General features: G+C 42.1%; 2 protein-coding genes across 3 annotated transcripts; one reads left to right on the forward strand and one right to left on the reverse strand.

Annotated features, from left to right (window-relative positions):
* Nucleotides 1-1,263: 1,263 nt before the first annotated feature.
* Nucleotides 1,264-15,894, reverse strand: PSMB9 (proteasome 20S subunit beta 9). The gene is made up of 6 exons (XM_033923550.1): nucleotides 15,680-15,894; nucleotides 14,254-14,321; nucleotides 13,271-13,402; nucleotides 12,644-12,773; nucleotides 10,431-10,572; nucleotides 1,264-1,407 (listed from the first exon to the last, which is right to left on the reverse strand). The coding sequence occupies exons 1-6, from the start codon at nucleotides 15,728-15,730 to the stop codon at nucleotides 1,280-1,282; spliced, it is 651 nt and encodes a 216-aa protein (XP_033779441.1). The 5' UTR covers nucleotides 15,731-15,894; the 3' UTR covers nucleotides 1,264-1,279.
* Nucleotides 14,299-27,686, forward strand: PSMB8 (proteasome 20S subunit beta 8). Of its 2 annotated transcripts, none has more exons than XM_033923548.1 (7): nucleotides 14,299-14,363; nucleotides 20,681-20,993; nucleotides 24,269-24,413; nucleotides 24,631-24,742; nucleotides 25,705-25,834; nucleotides 26,858-27,062; nucleotides 27,402-27,686. In XM_033923548.1, exons 1-7 carry the CDS (start codon nucleotides 14,311-14,313, stop codon nucleotides 27,488-27,490), a joined length of 1,047 nt encoding a protein of 348 aa, XP_033779439.1. In that variant the 5' UTR covers nucleotides 14,299-14,310; the 3' UTR covers nucleotides 27,491-27,686. The 2 variants fall into 2 exon arrangements, with proteins under 2 accessions (XP_033779439.1, XP_033779440.1); XM_033923549.1 differs by lacking the exon at nucleotides 14,299-14,363 and adding an exon at nucleotides 17,733-17,758.
* Nucleotides 27,687-27,969: the final 283 nt, after the last annotated feature.

Genomic DNA, 27,969 nt, shown 5'->3' on the forward strand with positions numbered 1-27,969 from the left:
TTATCAAAATGTGTGTCTATATTTTGCACTATTTTTTTTCTGTAGTTGTTACTGAGGTACATTGCATATTTTAAAGTTATCTGCCTTGACATCTTTGAAAAAACCTAAAACATAAATGATAACATTTTCTCTGCGTACAGTGTGCTTTGTGTTTTTTAAATTTTGTGGTTACCATTATGTATTAATAAGATTATATTGTGTGTATTTGAAAAATAGATGGAAGAAATTGCATTAGAATTAGTATTAGTATTATGGGGTGGAGTCAGGGGCGGAGTTTGGGCAGGTCAGGGGCAGAGTTTGGGTGAGATTGGGGCGGGACTGAAAATTAGTAGATGTCCCGTTTTGAGGGGAAAAATAAATGGCCACATTAAGTATAAAGAAAGAAAATTTATATTTATTTGAAAGTTGGCACATCTGCAGACATAACTGTTCCTAGTTGATTCAAAGTGTCAAGTTCATGGAGTAAATATTGAATATAAAGTAGCAAGGTTATGTTAAGATTAGTTTTGGGACAGGCGAGCTCTGCAGAACTCCAGAGGACCTGACTGTCCTTAGCAATTGAAAACACAATATTGAAGCACTGCCCCCCACTGGCAACAGTGCAGTTGGAGGACTCCCGCTTAGCTTAGAGCAGTGGTTTTCATTAATTTTTAAGCTGGGTCCACTTTGGATTCTAATGAGCTGAAGGAGAGCCATCAAATACCTTCCCATGACCCTTGCTGACTGCTGTGTGTCAATGATATCCATTCCCACAGCCCACCGTCAAACGTCATTGAGGTGTACCCTCAATAGTTGCATCTCCTCTTCCTATAGACTAAGGCTTCCACATGCATTTTTTTTTTGTTTATTGAGAGATACCTTATCCTTCAAGCGTGTACTCCTCCCCATCTACTTTTCCCTTTTTGTCTTGAGCTTGGATAGAGAGATAGAGAAGCAGAAAAAAACACACAGAAAGACAATGAGGGCCGCCAAAGAGGTCTCTGGGGGCCATCACTGGCCCTCGGGCCTTACACTAAAGAACACTGGTTTAGTCTGATAAAGTGCAGCAAACCTGGGGAAGAAGGTTTTGTTTTGGGGAGGACTGGAAAATAACATACACACATATTGAAGGATGGCATTCTCCAGCAAAATGTACCTAGCATAAAACACGGTACATGCAAACTTTGCATACAAGCTCAGGGTTTGAGAATCACCCCTTAATACAAGGACCAATTGAATAGAGGAAGAACCTGGACACTTTAACAGGAATAACAGACAATAAAATAAAATGCACTCTATTTTATTCATCAAAAAAGAGAGGTAAGCTGGTGCCTGAGATGATCTTCTCCTCGGCTCCGGCTTTGGTGACGGTCACCAGGTAGATAACTCCGCCGCTGGAGCCGTCTCTGTTCATGGCCAAGGCCAGGGCTAGGGAAGGAGAGGAAGACTCGAATTAGCATCACAAAGTATCAAAGAGAGGGAAACACGGTGATATTATACAAGCAGTTCTCCTTTTCATTTGAAACTCCATTGGTTGCCGTTAAGAGTCGAGAATTCTGTTCAAATTTTCCTGTATTTGTTCTAAATCAGTTTTGGGTTTGTTACCAGGTTGTCTTGCGTCTCATTTTTTTTGAGTCACGCCAAAAAGACCCCACGTAGAGCGCACTTGTTTTCATATCCCTCCATAAAATCCTGTCGTTATAAGAAGTTCCTTGAGAGAACCCTCTCATTTCAAGGCGCTAAACTGAATGTATGGCTTGGAAAAATGATGTAAGAGGTCTCTTCTATCTTGATTTTAGAAAATTAAGACTCAACTCTTTGATAGGCTGGTATCTTAATGCATTCTGCTTCATTTTTTCAATCAAGTTCCTTATATTCAACTTGAGGTATTTTATCTGATCTATGTATTACTTCTTTCCCTGCCATGACGGTATTTTCTGCATTATATTGTAAATGCTTTCTCTCTTTATCTGTTTTTAAGTCCATTATTCTAATTTGTATTTTATCTGTATCCCATAGTATTAGCTCACCTATTGTGAACTGCCTAGAACTTTTTCGGGATGGCGGTATATAAGAATAAAATTATTATTATTATTATATCCTAGCACTTCAGTCTGAACTATTGGTCGCTATTGTAAAGTCTTTAACTGGGTGTGTGCTCTTAAGTGTGCTATGTGATTCTATGAGGAGTGCACTTTCCTAAACAAAGCTGCCTTAACTGTCTCCGGAATAATTTAAGGAAATATTTTTTTTTACAAAAAGGGTGGTAGATGTCTCCCGGAAGAGGTGGTGGAGACAGAGACTGTGTCTGAATTCAAGAAAGCATGGGATAGGCACATGGTGTCTCTTAGACCAGTGGTTCCAAACCCTGTCCTGGAGGACCACCAGGCCAATCGGGTTTTCAGGCTATCCCTAATGAATATGCATGAAAGAGATTTACATATAATGGAAGTGGCAGGCATGCAAATCTGGGCTAGCCTGCAAACCCGACTGGCCTGGTGGTCCTCCAGGACAAGGTTGGGAGCCACTGTCTTAAGAGAGAAGAAGAGATAATGGTTACTGTGGATGGGCAGACTGGATGGGCCATTTGGCCTTTATCTGCCATCATGTTTCTATAACCATAAAGCTCTATGACCTCACAATGCAGGTGTAAAGAGCCTTAGCCTATAGGAAGAGGAGATGCAAATGTTAAGAACTTTAGCCAATAGGGAGAATAGGAGATAGTGGATGCTGCAGATGAACCATTTGGCCTTTATCTGCCATCATGTTTCTATAACCATAAAGCTCTATGACCTCACAATGCAGGTGTTAAGAGCCTTAGCCTATAGGAAGAGGAGATGCAAATGTTAAGAACTTTAGCCAATAGGGAGAAGAGGAGATAGTGGATGCTGCAGATGGGATGGGCCATTTGGCCTTTATCTGCCATCATGTTTCTATGTTTCTATAACCATAAAGTTCTATGACATCACATCACACTTTGAGCTTATTTGTCTCCACACAAATATTATGTTGAGGGGAACAGATCACCTTGACAGTAAGTAGCTCTTAGTGAAAGCATGGTCTTCTGTATTGATGTCAAGGTTTGTAACTGAAATATCTTCCAAGATGAAGGAACTCATACTATAGATAGAATGATCTGTTTGGAGAACAATGTCATCTTGCCCTACTAACATGGGAATCCCAAAATGCAATACTATGTAAGCAAGAGTCAGACTTTTGTGCTGGATATGGAAAGAAGCACGGGGTCAATGGTGATGCTCAAGGAACGGGGGGGGGGGGGGGGTAATATGGGCGAGATGGTATGCACAGTTGAGAATGTCTAATCATTTTAAAGAACTAATAAAGAGAGGGGGCGTGGCTTGGAACACGCACAAGATGGAGGTGTGATCACATTGCTCTGCTCCCCCAGGCACTAATTCTGAAGAATTTGCTACAAAATAAAGTTTCTTGTATCAAAAGAACTTACTATAAAGTCAGAGGATGGCAACTTTAAGACAGACAAAACTTGAGACGGCTTTTGTGGGCACTGGTAAGCGTGTCAAACATGATCATGTGACACCAGTAAAGACTGCACTCCTGGATGAGGAAGAAATTGATAAAAAAGAAGTGATGACAGCGCTGGAAAAAATACAGCAGATGCTACAAAAGAACACAGATTACATACAGGAAGTAAAGGAAGAGGTTGTCAACATAAATAAGCAATTGGAATTGGCAAACCAGAGAGTGACAACACTGGAAAAAAAAATGGAACAGTTGGAACTAACAGAAGTTCAGTTTAAAGCTGAAAGAAAAATCATTTCAGAAATGCAACAACAACTTGAAAATTATGAGAATCGTGGACGTCGGAAGAACATAAAAATAATTGGGCTGGCGGAAAAATTGGAGGGAGATAATCCCATAAAGTTTCTGGAGACTTTAATACCAAAGCTTTTTCAGCTGAACTCAAAACAACCTCTGGAAATTGAAAGAGCCCACAGAATTCCGTTCCAACGGTCAGAAAGTCAGTCAAAGCCCAGACCACTTATCTTTAAACTGTTAAGGTTTCAGCAAGCCTTTGAAATACTGAAGTTGGCAAAAGCAGAAAAAAATTTGACATATAAAGGATCAAAATTATTATTTTTGCCTGACTTTGCAAAAAATACAGCAGCATTGAGGCAGCAGTTTCTGCAGTTAAGACCACAACTTAAAGAAAAAGGATATAGATACGGTTTATATTTCCCTGCAAAGATGAGGATTTCCTATGGGAGTAAATCACTATATTTTGAGGATCCAGGGAAGTTGAAAGACTTTCTGAATAACTCTGAACCAATGACTATGTAAAGAAGAAAAGGTTTAGAAGACAGAAATATATTAATAGGAGTGGAATATAAAAGTAAGACTGGAATAGAATGGATGGAATGCTAAGGATTTATGAAAATGTTACATTTCTTCTTCTATGTATGTGTGTAGTGAATATGAAATTGAATGAAATGGTATAGAATTCTAATATAAATATATTTAAAGAAACATATTCATAAATAAATTAAAAGAAATATAGATATTATGCTGTGAAAGTGGGAGGAGGGAGGAATATAAGATGAACTTAAGGAGGATTTATAAAATAAGTAAAGTTTTGAAATGTTCATTTATTAATATTGAATATGGGGGAACTTAAAAGATTTAAAAAAAAAGAATTGATAAAAAGGTAAAGGTGGTATTTGACCATTTTGGAAATTGGGTTATATAAAAGTATGGAAAAATAATGAAATAAATGGTTATGTTAATATTTATAATATGTCATGGTAGTAAGATATAAGATGGGAAAAAGTACATTTATATGTGGGAGACAATGTATAAATGCCTGGGGGGTGGAAGTGGTTGCATATCCTATGCGTGGTTCAAGTTTATCCATAATGAAGGGAGGGGTGGGAGGGATATGGGGAGGGGGGATATTTAAGAGTAAAGGGAAAGAATATCTGTGTAGTAGGGGATATTATATCATATTCTTATATTTTATGGATGTTATGGGAAGGATGGTGTCTAATCAATTTCATTTATATAAACTGGAGTGTCAATGCTGGAATTATATTGAGTTGAAAGATGGAGACTAAATTCTACTCTTTAAATGTCAATGGCCTGAATCACCAAATTAAAAGAAAAAAAATGTTAAATTTCCTTAAAAAGCAACAGGCGGATGTATATTTCATCCAAGAGACCCATCTGTCCACAATAGAATCTAGAAAGCTGGAAGGGGGATGGATTTCAAAAGTATTTTTTGCTCCAGCAAATGGGAAAAAGGCTGGAGTGGCCATTTTAATTAATAAAAAATGTACAGCTGATTTTAAGATGGTAGAAATGGATCCATTAGGAAGGTGGGTGCATATTGAAATGAGCATGGAAAATAATACCCTGGACTTATTTAACATCTACGCTCCTAATACGAATCAGATGGAGTTTTTTAAGAACCTACTACAAATTTTAATGCCACTGGCTGCTTCTAATTTAGTGGTGGCTGGAGATTTCAATGCTGTAATGGATTCAATTATGGATAAAAATCCAAGTAGAGTTATGAAATCATTAGGGCTAGATAATTTGGTAAAATCTTGTGATTTAATAGATATATGGCGTATTCTTCATTTTAATGATCGGGAATTCTCTTTTTGTTCACAGGTCCATAATTCTTTTTCAAGAATTGATTATATTTTTGTTTCAAATAATTTAGCGAAAAATGTAATAAAAGCTATTATAGATCCTATTCTCTTATCTGATCATGGTGCTGTATGGATTGAGTTAAAGGATGGTGAAAAGGATTATTCTAAGCCGATTTGGAGATTTGATAATTCTTTGGTAGTAGATTCAAATTTTACTGAAGATTTTAAAATAAAAATGATTGAATTCTTCCAAATTAATGATACTAATGATATAAATATGGAAGTATTATGGGATGCGTTTAAAGCAACCATGAGAGGTAATATTATCTCATATTCAGCATACGTTAGGAAAAAGTTTACGAAACAATTTGTTGATTTGGAAAAGGAAATTAAAATATTGGAAAGTAATTTAATTAATAGATGGGAGTGGAATACTTTACAATTATTATTAAAAGCAAAAGTTAAATATAATGAGTTATCCTCTAAATTTGTAAGGAATGATTTATTTTCTCAACAAACTCAATACTATGGAAATTCAAATAAGGCAGGTAGGATGCTAGCAAATTATCTTAAAGCAAGGAAAAGAAGAACAAAAATTGTTGTAATAAAAGATAAAAATGGAAAATCACATAATAAAATTGATCAGATTCTAAAACAATTTTTTAGTTTTTATAAAGACTTGTATTCTTCTGAATCTTACAGAGATATAGAAAAGGATGGATTGGAATTTTTAAGTTCACTTAAGGGGCCTCAAATTCCTGAACATATAAAAGGAAGTTTAGAAGAACCTATATCTTTAAAAGAGTTAGAAACAACATTGAAGTCTCTTAGAGTTGGATCCGCTCCAGGTGGTGATGGATATACGGTAGAGTTCTATAAATTATTTCAAAATACTTTGTTACCCTATTTGTTAAAATTATATCAATACCAACTGAATAAAAATTGTATATCAGGTACTATGGCAGATTCATTAATTATTGTCTTACCAAAACCAAACAAAGATCATACTTTGGTATCAAACTACAGGCCTATTTCATTAATTAATGTAGATGGTAAACTTTTAGCCAAAGTTTTGGCATTAAGATTGGCCAAAGCTCTCCCTTTTATTATTGATACTCACCAAACAGGATTCGTTGCAAGAAGACATTCTTCCAATAATACCAGACTGGCTTTTCATACTTTAAATTTAACAAAAGATATTCAGGATCCGGCATTCTTAATTTCTTTGGATGCAGAAAAAGCCTTTGACAGAGTTGAATGGTCTTTTATGTATCAAGCATTAGAATGGTTTGGTATAGGAACTGGTTTTATTCAAATGATTCAGACATTGTATAGCTCCCCTGGTGCTAGGCTATATATTAATAATAATTTATCAGATAGATTTAGTTTACAAAGGGGGGTTAGACAAGGTTGTCCTTTGTCTCCTTTGCTTTTTGATGTTGTTCTGGAACCCTTGTTGATAGCTATTAATCAGGCAAAGGAGATACAAGGAATTCCGTTTTCAAGTTGGGAATATAAGCTCTCCGCTTATGCGGATGATATTCTGCTTTATTTGAGGAAACCAGAGACTACTATTCCATGTTTGCTTGAATTGATTGAAAAATTTGGAAAGTTTTCTGGGTACAAGATTAATTGGAGCAAATCGGAAGTGCTACCACTTAATGTACATTGTACCAAAGGATTATTTGATTCATTTACATTTGTTTGGAAAGAAGATGGATTAAAATATTTAGGAATCAATATCAAAAGTAATATTGAAGATACAGTAAAGGAAAATGAAAAACTTTTATTAAAGAAAGTAACGGAAATGTGTGAGCAATGGAATCCTTTATATATATCTTGGTGGGGGAGAGTTCAAACAATTAAAATGATGATATTGCCTGTGGTTTGTTATCAAATGAGTATGATACCAGTTTTTTTTCAGGGGTCATTTTATAAAAAGTTGAATGGTATTCTTACAAAATTTGTTTGGTTGGGGAAAAGACCTAGAATTGCTTTAGTAAAGTTACAAAAAACAATTGTGGAAGGGGGGGTAAATTTTCCAAATTTTTATAGGTACCATCAAGCCTATATTTTAAGACAGGGTATGTATTGGGTCCTTCCAGAGCTCATGGAGAATGTCCCAGACTGGTTGTATTTGGAATGGCGACTCATGTTTCCTATACATTTGGTTCATCTTTTGAGTATACCAATGCCTAATAGATACAAAGGGAATAGAATTTTGATTGATACTTGGAAGACTTTGAGATATGTTACTAAATTATCACCTATTCCAATTTTTAAATCATTAAATCAATCCATTTGGCTAAACTCCAAGATCAAAATAGGCGGTCATAAAATTCTCTGGAAACAATGGATCATTGCAGGAATAAGAACTTTAAATGATGTTATTTCAAATGGTAAGCTGCTTAGTTTTTCACAGCTGCAACATAAATATGGTTTTACTAAGTCACAAAGTTTTAAATGGTTGCAGCTGAAGCAGGCTATTCAGGAGGGGTTCCCTGAATGGAAAGATCTTGATACTCAATATAGTTTGGAAATCCTGTGTTTCCAGGCGGATTTCTTGGGTCACCAAGCCGCTAAGTGGTATAAATTGATATATGGTTTTACAAATAAAAAACAAAAAACGGGTCTAAAAGACATTTGGAGCATTGAGATTAAGCATCAAATTTCTGCTTCTCAATGGCCACGAATTTGGTCTTGGAGAATTAGATGTACAGTGTCGGCATCTATGAGACAGACTTGGTTCTTTTTGTTGCATAGAGCTCTTTTGACCCCAGTACGTTTACAAAAGTTTGATAGCTCTAGATCTAATAAATGTTGGCACTGTAATCTAGAAGCAGGGACTTTGGATCATCTAATTTTTTATTGTCCTTGTATTAACGCCTTCTGGAAGTCAATTTGGTCTCAAATTAATTATTTTCTAGAAAATCCAGTTGCTATGTCATATGATACAATTTTGTTTGGAACAATGATGAGAGCAAAGAGTCAAATTTCAGCAAATAATAATAAATTACTAATGATTATGACAGGGGTTGCCATTCAAAATATAACTAGAAATTGGAAAGATTATACAAGACTTAACTATACTTTTTGGTGGAATTCTATATGTTATATTTATAAAATGGAACGAATTCTTGCTATGCAAAAAGGAAATTATAACAAATTTAAAAAAATTTGGGGGCCATTGATTGAATATTCGAATGATTAGACACTTTTTTTTTATATAGAAGAATAATATGATATGGGATTGGGTGTGAGATTCAAATAAAATGTTGATATGTGTGGAAGGGAAGGGGGGAGGGGGGATAATATAAGATTTAATATTATATGAAGTAAACAAGTGAATTGTATGAATATTGAATAATTATTGTATACTTGTTATGAGATATGAAAATGAATAAAGAATGGAAAAAAAAAAAGAACTAATAAAGAGATTAGAAAAATTAAGCACTATACCACTCTCAAGCTTCACATCAATTTGCTATTTGTGTGGGGACAAATATGCTGAAAGTGTACTGCCCACCCCAATTCTGCTTCTAAGACAACCTCTCATAGTGCAGATAAACCGATGCACCTACTGGAATTATAAATATAAATTTTTCTCAGTATAGGACAAGCAATTTTCAAAGACCACATTTCTGCACAATAGGGGTGGGCAGTCAGAAATTTTTAGTTTTGTGTCATTTCAGGGAATGTTTACTTTGCTTCCGTAACAACATAAGGAACCCCCCCCCACCCCCGAACATTGTCATTAAGAATGCATACTTTTTCTGAAGAGTGCACATTATCGCTAGCTCATGAATAAAAACCCATGACATTTCATATTTCTGCTTGTTTTCATTCGCCAATGACATAAAACAACATAAGGTATGTTTGTTGACATTTCCTAGGTCACTTCAAACGAATGCACAGCCTTACTGCGCAGAACACCTTGCTTTGAAGATGGTCCGCCCATTGCACAATGCCACACTTGTAATGTTCATCGCCTCTCTCTATCACACCGGTACCACCGGGATATGCAAGGGGATATGATTGAGACTTTCAAAATACTGAAAGGAATCGACAAAATAGAGCAGGGAAAAAAATTATTTGCAATGTCCAATGTGGCACGGACAAGAGGACATGGGCTGAAGCTAAGGGGGGACAAGTTCAAGACAATTATCAGGAAGTTCTGCTTCACGCACCTGGAATGCTCTCCCAGAGGAGGTTACAATGTCCAATGTGACACAGACAAGAGGACATGGACTGAAGCTAAGGGGGGACAAGTTCAAGACAATTATCAGGAAGTTCTGCTTCACGCACCTGGAATGCTCTCCCAGAGGAGGTTACAATGTCCAATGTGACACAGACAAGAGGACATGGGCTGAAGCTAAGGGGGGACAAGTTCAAGACAATTATCAGGAAGTTCTGCTTCACGCACCTGGAATGCTCTCCCAATGTCCAATGTGACACAGACAAGAGGACATGGACTGAAGCTAAGGGGGGACAAGTTCAGGACAAATATCAGGAAGTTCTGCTTCACGCAACGAGTGGTAGACACCTGGAATGCTCTCCCAGAGGAGGTTATTGCAGAATCCACCGTTCTAGGATTCAAGGGTAAGTTAGGTGTACATCTCCTTATGAGTGGCATAAAGTGACATGGGTAAGCTTAGAGTGACATGGGGACTACAGCTATGCCAGGGTACACCTGGCGGGGCCATCCACGTGTGCAGATCGCCGGACTTGATGGACCTAGGGTCTGTTCCGGAGATGGCACTTCTTATGTTCACCATGCTATGTTCCACACCTTCTGCCTGTTTCTCAGGGGACGGGACTTACCATTAACAGCAAACTGTGCGCAGTCCTCTCTGGACATCCCCCGTCTGAACGCAGCATCCACGTAGCCATAAATGTAAGAGCTGCCTGATCCACCGATAGCAAAGGGTTGACGAGTTAGTAACCCTCCCAGAGTCCCATAAACCTGTAGACGGAAGCACAGGCACAACCAGTGACATAGCAAAGGGAGGCTGGCTCCTACTGTTCCCCATCACGCCAAGCTGTGCACCCCCACTTACCTCTTGAAATGTTCACCGGCACGAGCAGCATGTTGATGGCCTTGGCTTCCTTCTGACATTGATTCCTGATTCCATTACCAGAAAGTGATGTCAGAAGGGGGTTGGCGCAAGCAGCAGGTGGAATATGCTGCTTACACTGGTGAACCTTTAAACAAGTATGCGGGGGGCAGAAAAGAGGAGAGGTGCCAGCCCCCCCCCCCTGTGAAGATGGCACTCAGGGCAGTCCACCCCTCCCCTGCCCCCTTTAACTCTGCCACTGGTCAACCCCCCCCCCCCCTGTTAGAGTTCAGAATATAACTGTTAACCCAGCATGGGAACAGAACTGTTCATATAATTTATATGCAATAGCAAGGTTTATCTAGAGCAGTGTTTTTCAACCTTTTTTGGGCAAAGGCACACTTGTTTCATGAAAAAAATCACGAGGCACACCACCATTAGAAAATGTTAAAAAATTTAACTCTCTGCCTATATTGACTATATATAAAGTAATTCTCTTGAATAGGAATCAAATAAACACAAAGAAAGTATTTTATAATTACTTTATTACGAAATAAAAATTATAAAATACTTTATTCAGTGCGAAACCTGGGCCTGTTTGGCTGAACACAAAGCTGATATTCTGGCTGGAATCGAAGAAAGACACACACGTAGCTCTTCGTCAACAGCTCTCAGTCTCTCTCTGTATTTGGTTTTTATAGCATACAAAAATAGACAAATATACCCTCCATCCTTTTTATTAAACCACAATAGCAGTTTTTAGCGCAGGGAGCTGCGCTGAATGTCCAGCGCTGCTCTTGACGCTCATAGGCTCCCTGCGCTAAAAACCACTATTGCGGTTTAGTAAAAGGGGACCATATTGTAAAATATAGACAGCAGATATAAATTCAGAACTGTGCATAGTAAGTGAAGGGAAGTTTTCATCTCTGGGAATTTACCCAGTTAACTATTAAGTTATTTGGGCAAATTCCTTTGAAAACTGTGGTAATACTGCCTCCACTTTGCTAAATTTAAAATAAAATCATTTTTCCTACCTTGTCTGGTGATTTCTGGTTGCACTTTCTTCTTCTGACTGTGCATCCAATCTTTTTCCCTTCTATCAGCCTGTATGCTTTCTCTCCTCCACACCTCATTCCCTCCCCCAACTTTTTCTTCCTCTCTCCCTGGCCTTTCTTTCTTTTTTTCTGTTTCTCTTCTTTCCTTCTGTTTCCCTGCCTGCCCCCTTTCTTTCTTTCTCCCTGCCGTTCCCCAAGCCACTGCCACTGCCGCTGCTATCGGGGAACAGGACCCACCAATGGATAACAGGCCCCAAAGCCGACGCCGACGCATGCTCTCCCTGACGTCAATTCTGCAATCGGAGAGGAAGTTCCGCCCAGCCAGGCAGCGATTGGCTGGCCCGAACTTCCTCTCCGACTGCAGAATTGACGTTGGGGAGAAGACTTAGCGGCTCAATAGTTTAGTTCGCCAAGACAAAGTGAGTCCTGGGTGATCGACTCACTTTGCCTTGGCGAGCTACTGGCGCCCCTGCCTCGGGCCCCCTGTCAGCTCCGGGCCCGGCGGCCCTGCGGCACACCAGGCAACATCTCGCGGCACACTAGTGTGCCGCGGAACAGCGGTTGAAAAACACTGATCTAGAGTATCACAAGTACACAGATAAATTTCCACAGACACTGCGGACAGGAAATCTGAGGTGCACGTTTGAAAAGCTTGGAAAAAAAGCAAGGTAAACACAGTTCAATTTAAGTCTCCATCGAGGGCTGTACACTTAGTTCAGCAAGTTTCCATTTTTTTCATCCCATCGAGAAAATAGTTTTTTTTTTGTCAAATTTTGCAAAATACTCATTAGAAATTTTGCCAAACTTTTCATACCACTCTTGTAATGCTGCAGGATTTGTTTAAAGAGTTAGCCTAACCAGATGGGTAGCAGACTCAATGAAAGTAACACCTCAGAGACAGACGTCACCTGAGGGCCAAGCTCACCTGTCCACCTTTCTTCCTGTCCCATCCGGCCACTATCAGGTGCGCCAGCAGCTCTTCCTTGTACTTGTAGGTAATACCCTTCACCAGGTTGGCTGCAGCGATGACTAAAGGAGCTTCTTCCATGTCCAAACTAGACACCAAACAAAGTGTGTCATATTTACAACCTTTCCAACCATGGTCACAGCCATGCCACGTACAGAATCTGCCACCCTTACCTACCGTGGCCACAGCCGTGTCATGCACAGCATTAACAATGTTTCCCACCGTGGCCACAACTATGCCACGTACAGAATCTGCCACCCTTACCCACAGCTGTGTCAAGCACAGAATTTACAATGTTTCCCACCGTGGTCACAGTTATGCCATGTTATAGGACTTGCAACCTTTCTCATGTCACTGGCCTCTATAGCAGGGGTAGGGAACTCTGGTCCTCAACAGCCGTATTCCAGTCGGGTTTTCAGGATTTCCCCAATGAATATGCATTGAAAGCAGTGCATGCAAATAGATCTCATGCATATTCATTGGGGAAATCCTGAAAACCCATCTGGAATACAGCTCTCGAGGACCGGAGTTCCTTACCCCTGCTCTATAGCATGAGTTAAAAATTGTTGTTCCCTGTTTCCAAACCTGTGCATGTCCAGATAATAGTTCACCATGTCGGCCACAGCCTGCGCGTCTGCTGCCGACCCCGACAGTGCACAGTAGATCCGATCATGCAATGGAGCCAGTTTGTTGAAGACACGATTTGTCACAGCCCGACTAAAAGGAAAATGAGACAAGCCATATAAATGTGAAGGTATGTACACACTGCCAGGAGACTCCATCAAAATGCAGAGGGCAGAAGCTGAAAATACCAGTGTGAGGCTTCAGCAAAATGCAGAGAAACAAAGGTGGCTGAAAATAACAGGAGATTTCAGCAAACAGGGAGCTGAAAATACAAGAGAGAAATGCCAATTACTGTAAATGGAGGCAGCTGAAAATACCAGAGGGGACTGAAGCTATATGCAGAGAGCACTTGGACTGAAAATACCAAATTCCAAGACAATGCAAAGAATAGGATCTGAAAACAGCACAGAGAGAGACACCAACAAAATGCAGAGCACAGAGACTGAGTGTACTGAAGAAGACTGTAGCAAAAAAGAGAATGCCGAGCAGAAAATACCAGGAAAGATGCTAGCAAAATGCAGTGTGCAAGGGCTGAAAATACCAGTCGAAAATGTTGCCAACGAAATGCAGAGAGAGCAGGAGCTGAAAATAGCAGGGGGAGATTTCAGAAAAATGCAGAGGGGCTGAAAATAACAAAGATTTTAGCAAAATACAGATAGTATAAGGGACTGAAAATACCAAAGGAGACATCAGCAAAATATATGGAGTGCAGGGTGATGCTAAACCGGTTAGAACTGGTTTAGCATCAAATTCAGAGCAAACTCCAGCAAAATTCAGAAAGCCAAGGGACTGAAAATAACAGTGCAGACAGACTTCAACAAACTACAGAGAGCATGAACTGAAAATATTAGATAGGGCTGAAAATGCCAGAGACATGGGCTATAAGAAAATTAAACCCTTGCTTATGAAGGTTTACAAAATGTAAGGGAAATCACAGTCCTCACCCTGCAGACACCCGGGAATCGGAGCCCACGATCACCCCTCCATCAAACTCCACAGCGATGATGGTGGTCTGGGGAGAGAGGAACTCGGGTCAGCACATCATCCAGCTCAGGTCAGCATGTGTAATAATAACATTCTGATTTTTTTTTTTAAGTGAAGTCTAAAAACACGAGTAGCTCCCGCTTATAGCCATCCGTCTATAGCCTGGCTCAAAATGCTGATAACCACATCTGTAAACTGGAAATCCCCTTATTGCATTAAAGATATGATAATAAAAAATGGTGCACTTGGACAAGTCACAATAAAAGTATTTAGTTGAAACTTAAGCCAGTGTGGGGCAGACTTAGCAGGGTTTAAAAAAGGTTTGGCTAATTTCCTAAAAGAGAAGTCCATAAGCCATTATTAAGATGAACTTTGGAAAATCCACTGCTTATTTCTAGGATAAGCAGCATAATATCTTGCCATGTACTTGGGACCCGGATTGGCCGCTGTTTGAGACAGGATACTGGGCTTGATGGACCTTGGGTCTGCATAAGCATGGCAGCTCATGCCACCTTTATTCACATTGTCAAATGAGACACGAACAAGAGGTCATGGACTGAAACTGAGGGGCGGCAGGTCCAGGACAAATGTCAAGAAGTTCTGTTTCGCACAGCGAGTGGTGGACGCTTGGAATGCTCTCCCGGAGGAGGTTGTGACGGAGACTACCATTTTGGGATTCAAGCGCAAGTTGGATGCACATCTTCTTGCAAATCACATTGAGGGATACGGGTAATCAAGGTCTCCATCCGGGAGCACCTAGCTTGGCCTCCGCGTGTGCGGATCGCCGGACTAGATGGACCTAGGGTCTGATCCGGTGAAGGCGTTTCTTATGTTCTTATCTGGGAATGGCAAGGACTGATGGACTATGCAGGTCTTTGCTGTCATCTACTATGTTAAACAAGTCGACACCCACTCCCAATTCTGCTTTCTCATTTCGGTGTCTGCCTCTGCCCTTTGGGTAGGGGGTTCAAGATCTGTCTGTACATCATACAGTAGGGGAGGGGGGGGGGCAGAGGCAGCATTTCTCTATCATCCAGAGATTACCCAAAGCAGCCTTCAATGAAAGCGAAAGTGAAAGGAGCTGCAATGTATAATCTACACATTTTAGCAACACAATGTATGTTTTAGCTCCATTTTTATACTGACCCTCCCCACCCCAAAAAAATCTGAGATACGCGTATAATATACATTATATATACGCATAACAGAGCTGTAACTTGTGCCCTCTGATGTTCAAACTTTTAGCTATTCGAATATAGATCCTCACTTTTAAGGGCAGTCAGTCTCTCCCCAATAGTCTCAGATTTTAGATATGATCGATTCGCCCTAGTCTGTCTGTCTGTCTGCCTGTCCATGCCCCAGCTGCCCGGAATTTTCAGTCTTTACCCCAGTGTGCACTTCAGCCGTTGTCCATCCGGGATCTCCCACGCCAGACATTCCTGCCCCCTCCTGGAATAAATAAACGTAGGAGCGGACGAAGGCTACAGAGCAGTTCCGACAGTCCCAAGTGCCGCAGATCTACGCCGCGATCCTCTCTCCACTGCCGGAGGAGCTCCACTGCCCACGATTGCCCTTGCCAACTTATGATATCGTATTACGACCACTCCTTAGTCGACCAGCGGGCGGCGCTGGTGCTGCACCCAAAGCCCAAAAAAGTAACGTGCTGTTGCGCCCACTCTTCTCCTGACCTACAGATGGCGCTAGTACTAATATACAATTGGCCGGCGCTCCTACACGTGTTAGACAATGTCGGGGCAAAACGCTTAGGAGGGATTTTAATGCATTGTTATGTATAATGCGTTGCTCCCAGTGTTTCTTCTCCTAGACTAGGATCTAATCTGCGGAATTTATATGTCCTGCACTTATAGTAGGGCTGGGGGGGGGGGGTCCTGCTTTTGCATTATGCCGTAGGGAAAATTCTCTTACTAGACTTCTCCTTATTTCATGGACTGTGTCCCACTACCCAGCATCTTTCTAGGTCAAGATACAATCTGTCAAGGGACCATAGCCTACTACTGTAATTATGGAAAATCCCCACGCTGGATGCATAACGCATAACCTGCACGGACGGCATCTGCTCGGCAACGCGTGACGCTGAGGCTCTCCTATTTCCCATTGGCTAATCACACGAGTGGGTGGAGTAGAATCCTAACCGGATAACTGAGAGGACCGTTTGTGAGGGGTTGAGTGTGTCAAGGTGACTGTAGGGAGAGCAAAGACTGTCTGATTTTTTTTATGGACATGTGACTTGCAATGCTAAAGTCTGCACTTTTTTTTTTAGTTTATCACACCTCCTCTGGGCACATGCAACAATCTCAAACGGTGAAGCTGGTTAATTATCACGGTTATCCAATTCCAGGAGAGAGACTTTCCCTGTCCTAGATTTAAGGGACCAGCAGTACTGATTTCAGTGGGTGGCATCAGGAACCACAAATCCCCCTTTGCTTTGGGATATACATTTAATAGACATAAAATAGGATGCTACCTTCTTTATTGGATTAAACACACATTTTTTTTGACAGGAGGGAAGTCCCTTATTGCCCCAGGTACAAAAAGGTGGTATATCCAAATCCCATCCACTATTTGCTTTCTGATCTTGTTCAGATCAGAAATAAAGTTTAAAACCAGCTTTGGCCAAAAAGTCTCCTTCCTGGGTCTGGGTAAATTGGCTGCTCTGAACTTCAGGGTGCAGTATGATAAATTAGTCCTAAAGATAATAGGAGAGGCAAAAATTGCTAAACTCAGTCCCCTTAGACCAGTAGTTCTCAAAGGTGGGAGGTGTGTAGACAGCAAGCCTGTATTTCCTTTATAACAGTGGTCTGAAACTCGTGGCCCCGGGAGCCACATGCGGCCCTCCAGGTACTATTTTGCGGCCCACGGTCTGTACTAGTGCTGCCCGCTCTTTGCAGCGTCCTCCGGCTTCCCCCCTGGCCTCCAGCTCTTACCTTCAAATAATTACAGTAGCATGCAGAGAGGATTGCCAGTGCTGTAGCGATCCTCAGTATCATGTTCCCTCTGCTGCGATCCTGCCCCTGACGTTAAAGGAGGAGCAGGACCGCGGCAGAGGGAACATGCGAAGGCCGATGGCAGCCTGCAAGGAATGTTACAGCACCGGCGATCCTCTCTACAGGCATGGTAATTAGCTGAAACTAAGACCGGGAAGCCAGGGGAGAAGCTGGAGGACGCTGCAAAGAAGGAAACATGCAGGCCTTGGGGGGGGGGGAGATTTATAAACTATAAAGAGTTTTACCTCATGCAAAATTGTTATTTCTTTAATAAGACATTAACTTTTTTTTCCTGCGGCCCTCCAAGTACCTACAAATCCAAAATGTGGCCCTGCAAAGGATTTGAGTTTGAGACCACTGCTTTATAACCATCAGTACCTGCAAGCTGGGAAGACCCACTATGAGAGCCAGGATCTTGAAATCCCCATTACTGGTGCCTCCAGCCCCAAATGAAAATGTTGTAAGTTTCTGAGTAGCATTATTTGCAGTTTTTTTGTGGTGCTTCACAATACCTGGCGGTGGAAGGATTATGTGCTGCTGTTTACTGAGGTGACATTATAATTTGAATATATATATTTGGTTTTGTTGTATGGTACGTGAGAAGTCTGGGACTGATGTGTTGCATTCAAAGTTTTGATATGGAATATGCAAATTCATATTAAACTTACAGTTAAACAATTAAATATTTAGGCATGCTTTTTGGTGTGTCACAATAGAAGAAAAATTGAAAACCACTGCCTTATACATAAAAAAAATAAGCTTTGCTGTGCTAGGACAAACCAAAGGTCTGCCAAGTCCAGTATTCTATTTATAGCAGTGGCCAATCCAGGCCACAAGTACCTGGCAAACCCCAAGTAAAAAACAAACAAACAAGTAAGCAGATTTTATGCTAGTCTATGTGATTTAAGGTATTCTAAGAAAAGAGTGCTTCCTTTACCCTAAGGATCCTGGTACTGTCCCATTTCTTTGAGGGGTTATCAGCTCTTTGACTTTCCAGTATCCAAAGTAATATACAGAAAACCCCCCCAAAGGAAATAAGAACATAAGAATTGCCATCTCCGGATCAGACCCTGGGTCCATCAAGTCCGGTGATGCACACACGCAGAGGCCCCGCCTGGCATAGTTTTAGTCCCCATATCACTGTATGATTCTCAAGGGAGATGTGCATCTAATTTACCCTTACCCGTATCACTCTATGCCACTCTTAAGGAGATCTGCATCTAGTTTACCCTTAAATCCTAGAACGATGGATTCTGCAATTACTTCCTCTGGGAGAGCATTCCAGGTGTCCACCACTCGCTGCGTGAAACAGAACTTCCTGATATTTATCCTGGACCTGTCCCCCCTCAGCTTCAGTCTATGTCCTCTTGTCCGTGTCACATTGGACATTGTAAATAACTGCTGCTCCATTTTGTCAAATCCTTTCAGTATTTTGAAAGTCTCGATCAGATCCCCTCGCAGTCTCCTCTTCTCAAGGGAGAACAACCCCAGTCTCCTAAGTCGTTCCTCATAGTCCAGGTTCTCCATACCTTTCACTAGCTTCGTTGCTCGTCTCTGCACCCTCTCTAGCAGTTTTATATCCTTCTTTAGGTATGGAGACCAATGCAGGACGCAGTATTCCAGGTGCGGTCTGACCATGGCTCTGTAGAGCAGTATTATAACTTTCTCTGATCTACTCGTAATTCCCTTCTTTTTCATGCCTAGCATTCTATTTGCTTTCTTCGCCGCCGCCTCACATTGCGCCAACGGTTTCAGGGTCCTATCTATCAGTACACCCAGGTCCTTTTCTTGTTCGGTCTTTCCCAGAGTTACACCTGACATACTATACTTGTGATCTTTATTTTTTCTGCCTAAATGCATCACTTTGCATTTTTCCACATTAAAATTCATCTGCCATTTATCTGCCCACTTCTCCAATTGATTCAAGTTGCTTTGGAGTTCCTCGCTGTCCTGCGATCTGATTGCCCGGCATAGCTTTGTGTCGTCTGCAAACTTGATGATTTCACTGGATGTTCCTTCTTCCAGGTCATTTATGAAAATATTAAATAAGATGGGTCCAAGTACCGAGCCCTGGGGAACACCGCTAGTCACTTTTTCCCATTCTGAGAACTTCCTATTTATGCCCACTCTCTGTTTGCTGTTCTCTAGCATTTCAGTGGGAGTTTCACAGGAAGCAGGAGACAGAGAGCTGATTCAAAAAAAGCCACTTTTCAGACTTGACAAATTGCTTGCTGAATCAGACCAAAGATTCATCTATTTAAGCTCAATTTCCAGTTGCCAAGATCTCAGAAAAGTAGCAAGATCCCATGGTATAATGAGTATTTGAGCACTTACAGAGGTGGTTCCTATATGCCCCCAGGAAGTAATGATACCCCCTCTGTCTTCTGCTGCAGACGGGAAAAAATGACTTCCATTTGGTGACTCCCCCCACCCCCACCCCCAAGGGTCACAAGGAACTGTGAACTATCCCAGGGCCGGTCCAACAGCTAGGCGAGACTAGACTGTTGCCTAAGGCAGCAGTGTCTGGGGGTAGCAATGAGCAGCTGTAGTGAAAGCCAAAGAACCATCAATGAATACTTTTACATGCAGCTGTCAAATGACTCATATCCCCTCGTACTGTGTGTGTGTTATACATAAGGTTGAAGGTTTAACTAGGGTGCCCCCTCCATCTATTTAAGCCTAACTAAAAAAAAACTCCATAGACTTCAGCTAATCCAGAACGCTGCGGCCAAGCTTATTTTCGCAAAAGGCAAGTTCGATCATGTCTCCCCACTCCTGTCCAAACTTCACTGGCTCCCAGTTCACTCCAGAGTCCTCTTTAAATGTGCCTGTTTAGCTTTCAAGATCCTACATGGCATCCTCCCTCCCGTTATCCCACTCTTCTGGAACTCCTCTAACCCTAATTCCACTAGATCCTCCCAAAAACTGAAACTATCATTCCCCTCTGCAAAAGGTATATCCCGCGTAGGAAAACTAGGAACATCCCTCCCCTTTAGAACCACAGAACTCTGGAACAACCTCACATCCCCGCTCAGAATTTCAAGCTCCCTCCAATCCTTCCGCAAACACCTGAAAACTCGGTTCTTTTAAAAAATCTACCACCTCCCGCTCTTTGGTTCTTTATCTTCCTAGCTCCTTTCCTATAACCCTTCATTGTAGCTCCTTTTCAACCTAACCCTGTAAACCGTGCCGAGCTCTACGCTTGTGGAGATGGCGCGGTATACAAACCTAAGGTTTAGTTTAGTTTAGTTTAGTCCTGGACTTTCTGTTTATTTTTTGTGGTTGGAACAGGAAAAGAAGGATGGAGAAATCTTGCCAAACCCCCCCCCTCCCCCGGCCGCCTTTTTGCTATTTGCTTTTTAGCTTTCACTTTCTGTTGCAGTTTGAGGCAGGCTGACAGCCATCAGAGAGAATCAAGAGACGCTGCAGTGATCCGAGGAAACAGATCTGGAAACACTGCCCTTGCAGTGATCCGAGGAGAGGCAGAGACCGAGCCCTGGCACTGTGTGTGTCAGAGAGAGAGAGCTGCTCCTCCCCTTTTGTCCCTGGACATGGCACTGCTTGAGGTGTGCGAGGGACCCTCAGACTGGGCACTGCCCCTGGGGGCACCAAGACCAGCCCAGAGGGGCGATGGGATTGGCCACTTCTCCTTCAGTATGCACGAGCCTTGCCTTGCTGTGCCCGAGGGGATTCAGGTAAGGAGCCCTGGGGAGAAGAAAAAGGGATATATGAAAAAAAAAAGAGGGGGCATAGATTCAGAGTGGGACCAGTGGCACTGCTGGCCCAGGAGAGAAAGCTACGTTTCCTTTGTCTTCCTGGCTGCCAGTGCTTCATTTCATTGCTAGATCATTTCCGCCCTCCAAATGTTCAGTCAGCCATGCAGGCACACCAAGCTCTTCTCTCTGTCCATACCTGACGCTGCTCCAACAAGCTCATTACATGCCAAGACTACTTGGGGAGGAGGGATTAATTACATTACACCCCAGGGAAGATATGAGGAACGAGGTAAAGCCAACCTAAAATCTGAAGACAGCCAAGGTCCATAAAGCCAGGGAGAAGCTGCTCTTTTGCATGTAAGGGGAGAGAGAAGCCAACAGAAAACTTTGCTCACGGTGCTGTATTTTTTCCAAGTACTTTCCTGCATTAGACTTCTCTCATCTCTGCCCAGTTTACTTCCTGGTAAAACGCCACACTCCCCAGCTGGTCTCTGGTTTTCCCCTCCCTTCTGCACAGCTAAGGATCCTCTTTCCCCTAGCCCTTGCTTTCGTTGTGTGGTACATTTTTTTCTCTCCATCATCTTCTGTACCCTGAAACTCAGAATTAGAGATTTCTGATCCCATTATGATAGTAACATAGTAGATGACGGCAGATAAAGACCCGAATGGCCCATCCAGTCTGCCCAACCTGATTCAATTTAAATTTTTTTAATTTTTTCTTCTTAGCTATTTCTGGGCAAGAATCCAAAGCTTTACCCTGTACTGTGCTTGGGTTCCAACTGCCGAAATCTCTGTTAAGACTTACTCCAGCCCATCTACACCCTCCCAGCCATTGAAGCCCTCTCCAGCCCATCCTCCACCAAACGGCCATACACAGACACAGACTGTGGCAAGTCTGCCCAGAACTGGCCTTAGTTCAATATTTAATATTATTTTCTGATTCTAGATCCTCTGTGTTCATCCCACGCTTTGTTGAACTCCGTCACCGTTTTCCTCTCCATGCACTCTTGGGAGTGCATTTCAGGCATTCACCACCCTCTCCGTAAAGAAGAATTTCCTTACATTGCTCTTGAGTCAACCTCAAATTATGTCCTCTGGTTGTACCATTTTCCTTTCTCTGGAAAATATTTTGTTCTACGTTAATACGTTTAAATATTCCCCTTTCCCCCTTTTAGGCATAATAAACAGTCAATGCATTTAAAAGGATAGTGTGCTCCCCACTAGAGAATGACATGGTGACAAAATTCATCACCGTTCCCGTCCCCGCGGATAATCGTGGGAAACCATCTTCATGTCATTCTTTAAGGAGAGAGGGAAGAATCAAAGTATGAATGGCCACAACCAATGATCCGCAAGCTTTGCTTTGAAGAATGTTGAGATTGAGCATCAACATTCCAGAGCAGATATTGTGATGTCATGTCTCATTCCACCAATAAAAGCCAAGCTTATCAGTGATGTCACAATGGCTTCATTGTCATATACTTGGCTCAGATAAGAATCAGAGTATGAATGGTCACAACCACTGACCCGCAAGCTTTGCTGTGAAGAATGCTGGTGTAGAAGGACTGAGGTTGAAACAGACACTACAGAATGACAGTCTCTGGTATCCAGAGCAGATATTGTGATGTCATAATGCCTCATTTCACCAGTGCCTAAGAGCCAATCACATCAGTGATGTCACAATGGCTTCATTATACTTGGCTCACATAAGAATCAGAGTATGAATGGCCACAACCACTGACCCGCAAGCTTTGCTTTGAAGAATGCTGGTGTAGAAGGACTGAGGTTGAAACAGACACTACAGAATGACAGTCTCTGGTATCCAGAGCAGATATTGTGATGTCATAATGCCTCATTCCACCAGTGCCTAAGAGCCAATCACATCAGTGATGTCACAATGGCTTCATTATCCTTGGCTCACATAAGAATCAGAGTATGAATGGCCACAACCACTGACCCGCAAGCTTTGCTTTGAAGAATGGTGTAGAAGGACCGAGGATGAAATAGACACTAGAAAATGACATGGGATTATTTCCTGCGGTTATCCGCAGGGACGGGGACGGTGATGAATTTTGTCACCGTGCCATTCTCTATTCCGCACCCTCAACCTACTCTTCCAAATGGAGATGCATCCTTTGCACTGCCCCAGTGATATAGTACTGTTGCTCTAAGGCAGGGGTAGGCAATTCCGGTCCTCGAAAGCCACAGGCAGGTCAGGTTTTCAGGATATCCACAATAAATACGCATGAGATATATTTGCATCTCAAGGAGGCAGTGCATGCAGATCCATCTCGTACATATTCATTGTGGATATCCTGAAAATCTGACCTGCCTGTGGCTCTCGGGGACCAGAATTGCCTACCCCTGCTCTAAGGTGTTGTTGTTCGTTTATTTTTTTTATCTGTTTTGCCGCATTTAGGCCCTGTTTGGGGAGAGCAGATAAGCAGGACCAGTTGCAGACTGCCAGTCTGTTTGGCAGAATGAACAAAAGGCAGAATATAACACATCTAGATACTTGGTCTCTGTCCCAGGGAGCTTACAGGTTGAATGGAATAGTTAAGAATCTAAGGCACATGTGACATGGGCAGGCGCGTTCAAAGGGCAGATCTGCTCAACCTGCTCCCTCCAATAATGTATATTGTGGAAGATGAGCATTCTGAGTGTAAAAACAGCGTTTAAATGGAGAAACTACAGCTTTTCTTTTTAGCTTTGAGGATCAGATGTACACCCAAGCTCATTCCCTGCTCGGCTGCTCCTTTTTTTTTTGTGGGGGGCAGTCTGGAGCTTTCTCAGACAGGACCATGACATCACTAAGAGCAGAGAAACCCTGTCATAGTGTCTCCCCTTTCTTCCAGTGTTTCAACTGAGCCTGGGGATGCAGACGCCCATGTGCACAGACCCACTGGGGGGGGGGGGGGGACCTTCACCTCATTTGCATAAATGTTTAGGAGTTGAAAAGTGGGACCATGTGTGAAAATACACAATCACTGAATGGTAGGGCCCAGCCCTGAATCCTGGTTACATCAAAGGAATCTATTGATGTGAATAATTTCTGATCAGCACTAGTTTACTTAGCAGAAATAAAACTATTAACAATGTAGCTTTGTTTTATCAAAGCCAGACAGAAAGAAGTGTCTGCATGAGGAACAGGTAGTAGGTGCTCAGGGAATGGATCACCGTGTGGCCTGTGGGCTACGTATTTTTGGATATTCTCATTCTGCTCACATGTGGTTCCTCATGTTCTTCTGTTCCAGCCCTCTGAGTTCCTGAAGCCGTACGTGGACGGAAGCACCGGAGTAAAAATCCAGTTCTGGCACGGAACCACCACCTTAGCCTTCAAGTTCCAGCATGGAGTTGTAGTGGCGGTGGATTCCCGGGCGACTTCTGGGAGTTATATATGTAAGGGCTAGGGCTTGTTCCTGAAATGTGTTTTTTTAGGGGTTTGATTTTATTTTTTATTTCTGTAGCTTATCTCCCTATGTACAGATGATTTCTTTGATTGCTACTTTGGCCAGCCGATAACCAAGTACATATTTAATTCTGTGTTGTAAACATTGACTAGTTATTTCCAAATGTGTGATTTTCTTCTGTCGTTCTCCATTTCTGCCTCTTACAGCTACGCTGGAGTTTAACAAAGTGAACGAGATAAACCCCTACCTGCTGGGCACCATGTCGGGGAGTGCTGGGGACTGCCAATACTGGGAGCGGGTCTTGGCTAAGGAGTGCAGGTACCACGCTCTTCCACACTCAGCATATCATAAAAGTGGTGAGAGTAGATTTCAAGTGAATATTACATTAATTTTATTGAACTCTGATACTTTTTATTTTTTTGTTATATATAAAATCGGAGGTATATATGTGTGTGTGTATGTGCTGCGATCACGCAAAAACGGCTTGACCGATTTGAACGAAACTTGGTATGCAGATCCCTCACTACCTGGGGTGATATGTTCTGGGGGTCTCGCGGCCCACCTGCACACGTGGGCGGAGCTACAAACAGAAAATCAGATTTCACCCATTATGTCAATGGAAAAAATGTAAAAAGCTGCCATTCTCACAGTAATTCAAAAACGGCTTGACCGATTTGAACGAAACTTGGTATGCAGATCCCTCACTACCTGGGGTGATATGTTCTGGGGGTCTCGCAGCCCACAACTCTATGTTGCTTGCTCAAGGGTGGGTTCACCCAAGAATTTATATGTTCTTGCTCCAGGAGGTGAAACTAAAATTGTTGTTTATAATCACGTTTTGCGTTAGTTGTATTGTATTCATTTTGTCAAATATTTCACATTATAATTTGAATATTTTACTTTCATTCACCACTATAAAGTATCTTTATTTGAATCCATTTACAGTGTTATTGCTATAATTAAATACCCGTGCTACGCCGGGGCATCAGCTAGTTTCTTATATATTGCTTGCAAACCTGAAAGCTATTGAAGTGAAAGCACTTTTAGGTACACTGGATATTTTTCTATTCCCAGAGGGCTGAAGCTAAACCCTATGAAAACACATAAACCCAAGGCCATTTTTAATCCAGTTAATAAGATCTCCAGCTTAGAACTTTCCTTGGATTCCTCAGTGGGGGGAGTCAGTGGAACAGTCACTGGGTGGGTCTTTCAATTTAGAGAGAGGGAGAAGCATCTTATACTATAAGTTGAGATGTTTTGTCTTTGTGTGTTTCTATCAGGCTTTATAGGCTGAGGAACAATGAGCGGATCTCGGTATCTGCAGCCTCCAAGCTGCTCGCCAACATGATGCTGGAATACCGAGGAATGGGGCTGTCCGTGGGCAGCATGATCTGCGGCTGGGACAAGAAGGTACAGGACATAGCGACATTCCACATGCCCCATGAGGTCACCCGGGCAAGAGGCATGCCCATGTCTGTCTCAATAGCAGACTATGCAGTTTTCCTCCAGGAACTTGTCCAAACCTTTGTAGAACATAAGAGCAGCCACACTGGGTCAGTCCAATGCTCCATCTAGCCCAGTTTCCTATTTCCAATAGCGGCCAATCCAAGTCACAAGTACCTGGCAGAAACCCAAATAGTAGCAACATTCCAGAATCTCAAAGAGCAGCAAGATCCCATGCGGAATCTCCAAAGAGTAGCAATATTCCATGGTATCGATCCCAGAGCAAGCAGTGGCTTCTTCCATGTCCATCTCAATAGCAGACTATGTGGGCCCTGGACACCCTGTATAAAAACATGGAACGGGGCAATTCATCATGGGACATTTCAGCGCAGCTGCGATGAAACGGCCATGATGGATCATCCCATTACAGGAAGGTTGGGCAAATCATGTGGTTTTTGGCATTCGGACCCCTGAGGAAGGAGTTCACAGCTGAAACATGGACCCTATAAAAGCATACAATGGTGTGTCAGTGCAAGAGATAGTTTAAATGAAAGTGTGAAAACAAGGGCACAACTGCCAGTTGAAAAAGGATGAACAAGGATGAGGGATGTTAACAATTAAACAGTTTGCGTTTGTACTTTGCTGGTCATGATTTCAGATGTCATGTTTTTTTGCATTCATCTCTCATCTGGTGGCAACATTGGTGCATTTTTGAGAGAAAAAAATTAGTTGCCATGATTTATGAATCAATTCTCATATATAAATCAATCTCATACCAGTCCTTACCACCAAAAACTAAGACATTCATTATGGGACCTCCAGCAGTGATTTCAGTGGTTAGAATAGGAGGCTGCAAACCCCACACTGTTTTGGGATGCAAGTTCAAAACCAGGAATGGTCAAAACGTGTCTCTCTCCTGAAACGGGGTAACCTCACGGTTCTGTATTTAATACAGTGCTAAAGTTGGCTCCCTTTTTCTTTCTTCCCCAGGGTCCGGGTCTTTACTATATTGATGATAATGGGACCCGTCTTTCCGGTAACATGTTTTCCACAGGCTCTGGAAACAGTTACGCCTATGGAGTGATGGACAGTGGCTACCGGCACGACCTCTCTGTAGAAGAGGCGTATGCGCTGGGACGTCAAGCAATTGCTTATGCCACTCATCGTGACTCGTACTCTGGTGGCGTAGTGAACTGTGAGTAACCTAATTAATAGATGTCTTTAATGCTATTTACAGGAGTTCTATTATATAGTAAGAAATTAATTCAAAGCATGGCTACAACCTGCCTCTGGTGTCTGGAGGTCAGACCTGCATTTAAGAAAGATCGCATAGTTCCAACTGATCATGCTCTGCCCCTAGTGTCTGGAGGTCAGAATTGCAGCTTGGATAGGTCCTGCATCTTCTCCTGGTTGCAGCCTGTCTCCAAAGTCTTTAGATCAGAAATACAGCTGAAAATTCCCACCTGGCTACAAGCCATGCTCTAAATTAAATGTTGTCTGTGGCTGCTTCTGAAACTTTGTTCCCTCCCCTCAGTGTACCACATGAAGGAAGACGGCTGGATCAAGGTCAGTAAGAACGATGTCAGCGAATTATTGCACAAGTACACGGATGAAAAACTATAGTGAGAAGCTGAGGAGTCGCCTAGTACAGAGGCTCAGGAGCAGCGAGGGTGCAGCACTGTGTCCTGAGAGCCATGTGCAACGTGCCCACACAGTACAACTGATAAAGCAGAATTGTCTGTGTGGTTTAATGACTGTATTCGGATGCAGTAAAGCAGTGAACTCACTGAATCATTAAAGCCTCTTTTAACGCTTGAAATATTATGCTTTGGTTTCATATTTTAAGTCTAGGGGTAAGAGAACATAAGAACATAATAATAATAACTATAATAATAACTTTATTTTTCTGTACCGCCAACACCCAAAGAGTTCTAGGCAGTTCACAATGTAAGAGGACTGAACAATTCAGTGATGAAACAGAACACGTAAGCAACATTCCATGCTACCGATCCAGGCAAGAAGTGGCTTCCCCCATGTCCCTCTCAATAACAGACTATGGACTTTTCCTCCAGGAATTTGTCCAAACCTTTCTTAAAACCAGC

The sequence above is a fragment of the Geotrypetes seraphini genome, chromosome 16 (genome assembly GCF_902459505.1).
Source record: "Geotrypetes seraphini chromosome 16, aGeoSer1.1, whole genome shotgun sequence".
Taxonomy (NCBI): Eukaryota; Metazoa; Chordata; class Amphibia; order Gymnophiona; family Dermophiidae; genus Geotrypetes; species Geotrypetes seraphini.

Coding starts and splice junctions, on each gene's coding strand:
- PSMB8 (XM_033923548.1), top strand. CDS start 14,311: ATGATGGTGGTCTGGGGAGAGAGGAACTCGGGTCAGCACATCATCCAG. Junction 24,414..24,630: donor GACTTCTGGGAGTTATATAT/GTAAGGGCTAGG, acceptor TGCCTCTTACAG/CTACGCTGGAGTTTAACAAA. Junction 27,063..27,401: donor CTCTGGTGGCGTAGTGAACT/GTGAGTAACCTA, acceptor CCCTCCCCTCAG/TGTACCACATGAAGGAAGAC.
- PSMB9 (XM_033923550.1), bottom strand. CDS start 15,730: ATGTCTGGCGTGGGAGATCCCGGATGGACAACGGCTGAAGTGCACACT. Junction 14,322..15,679: donor CGGCTGAAGTGCACACTGGG/GTAAAGACTGAA, acceptor CTCTCTCCCCAG/ACCACCATCATCGCTGTGGA. Junction 1,408..10,430: donor CGCACAGTTTGCTGTTAATG/GTAAGTCCCGTC, acceptor CTCCTTCCCTAG/CCCTGGCCTTGGCCATGAAC.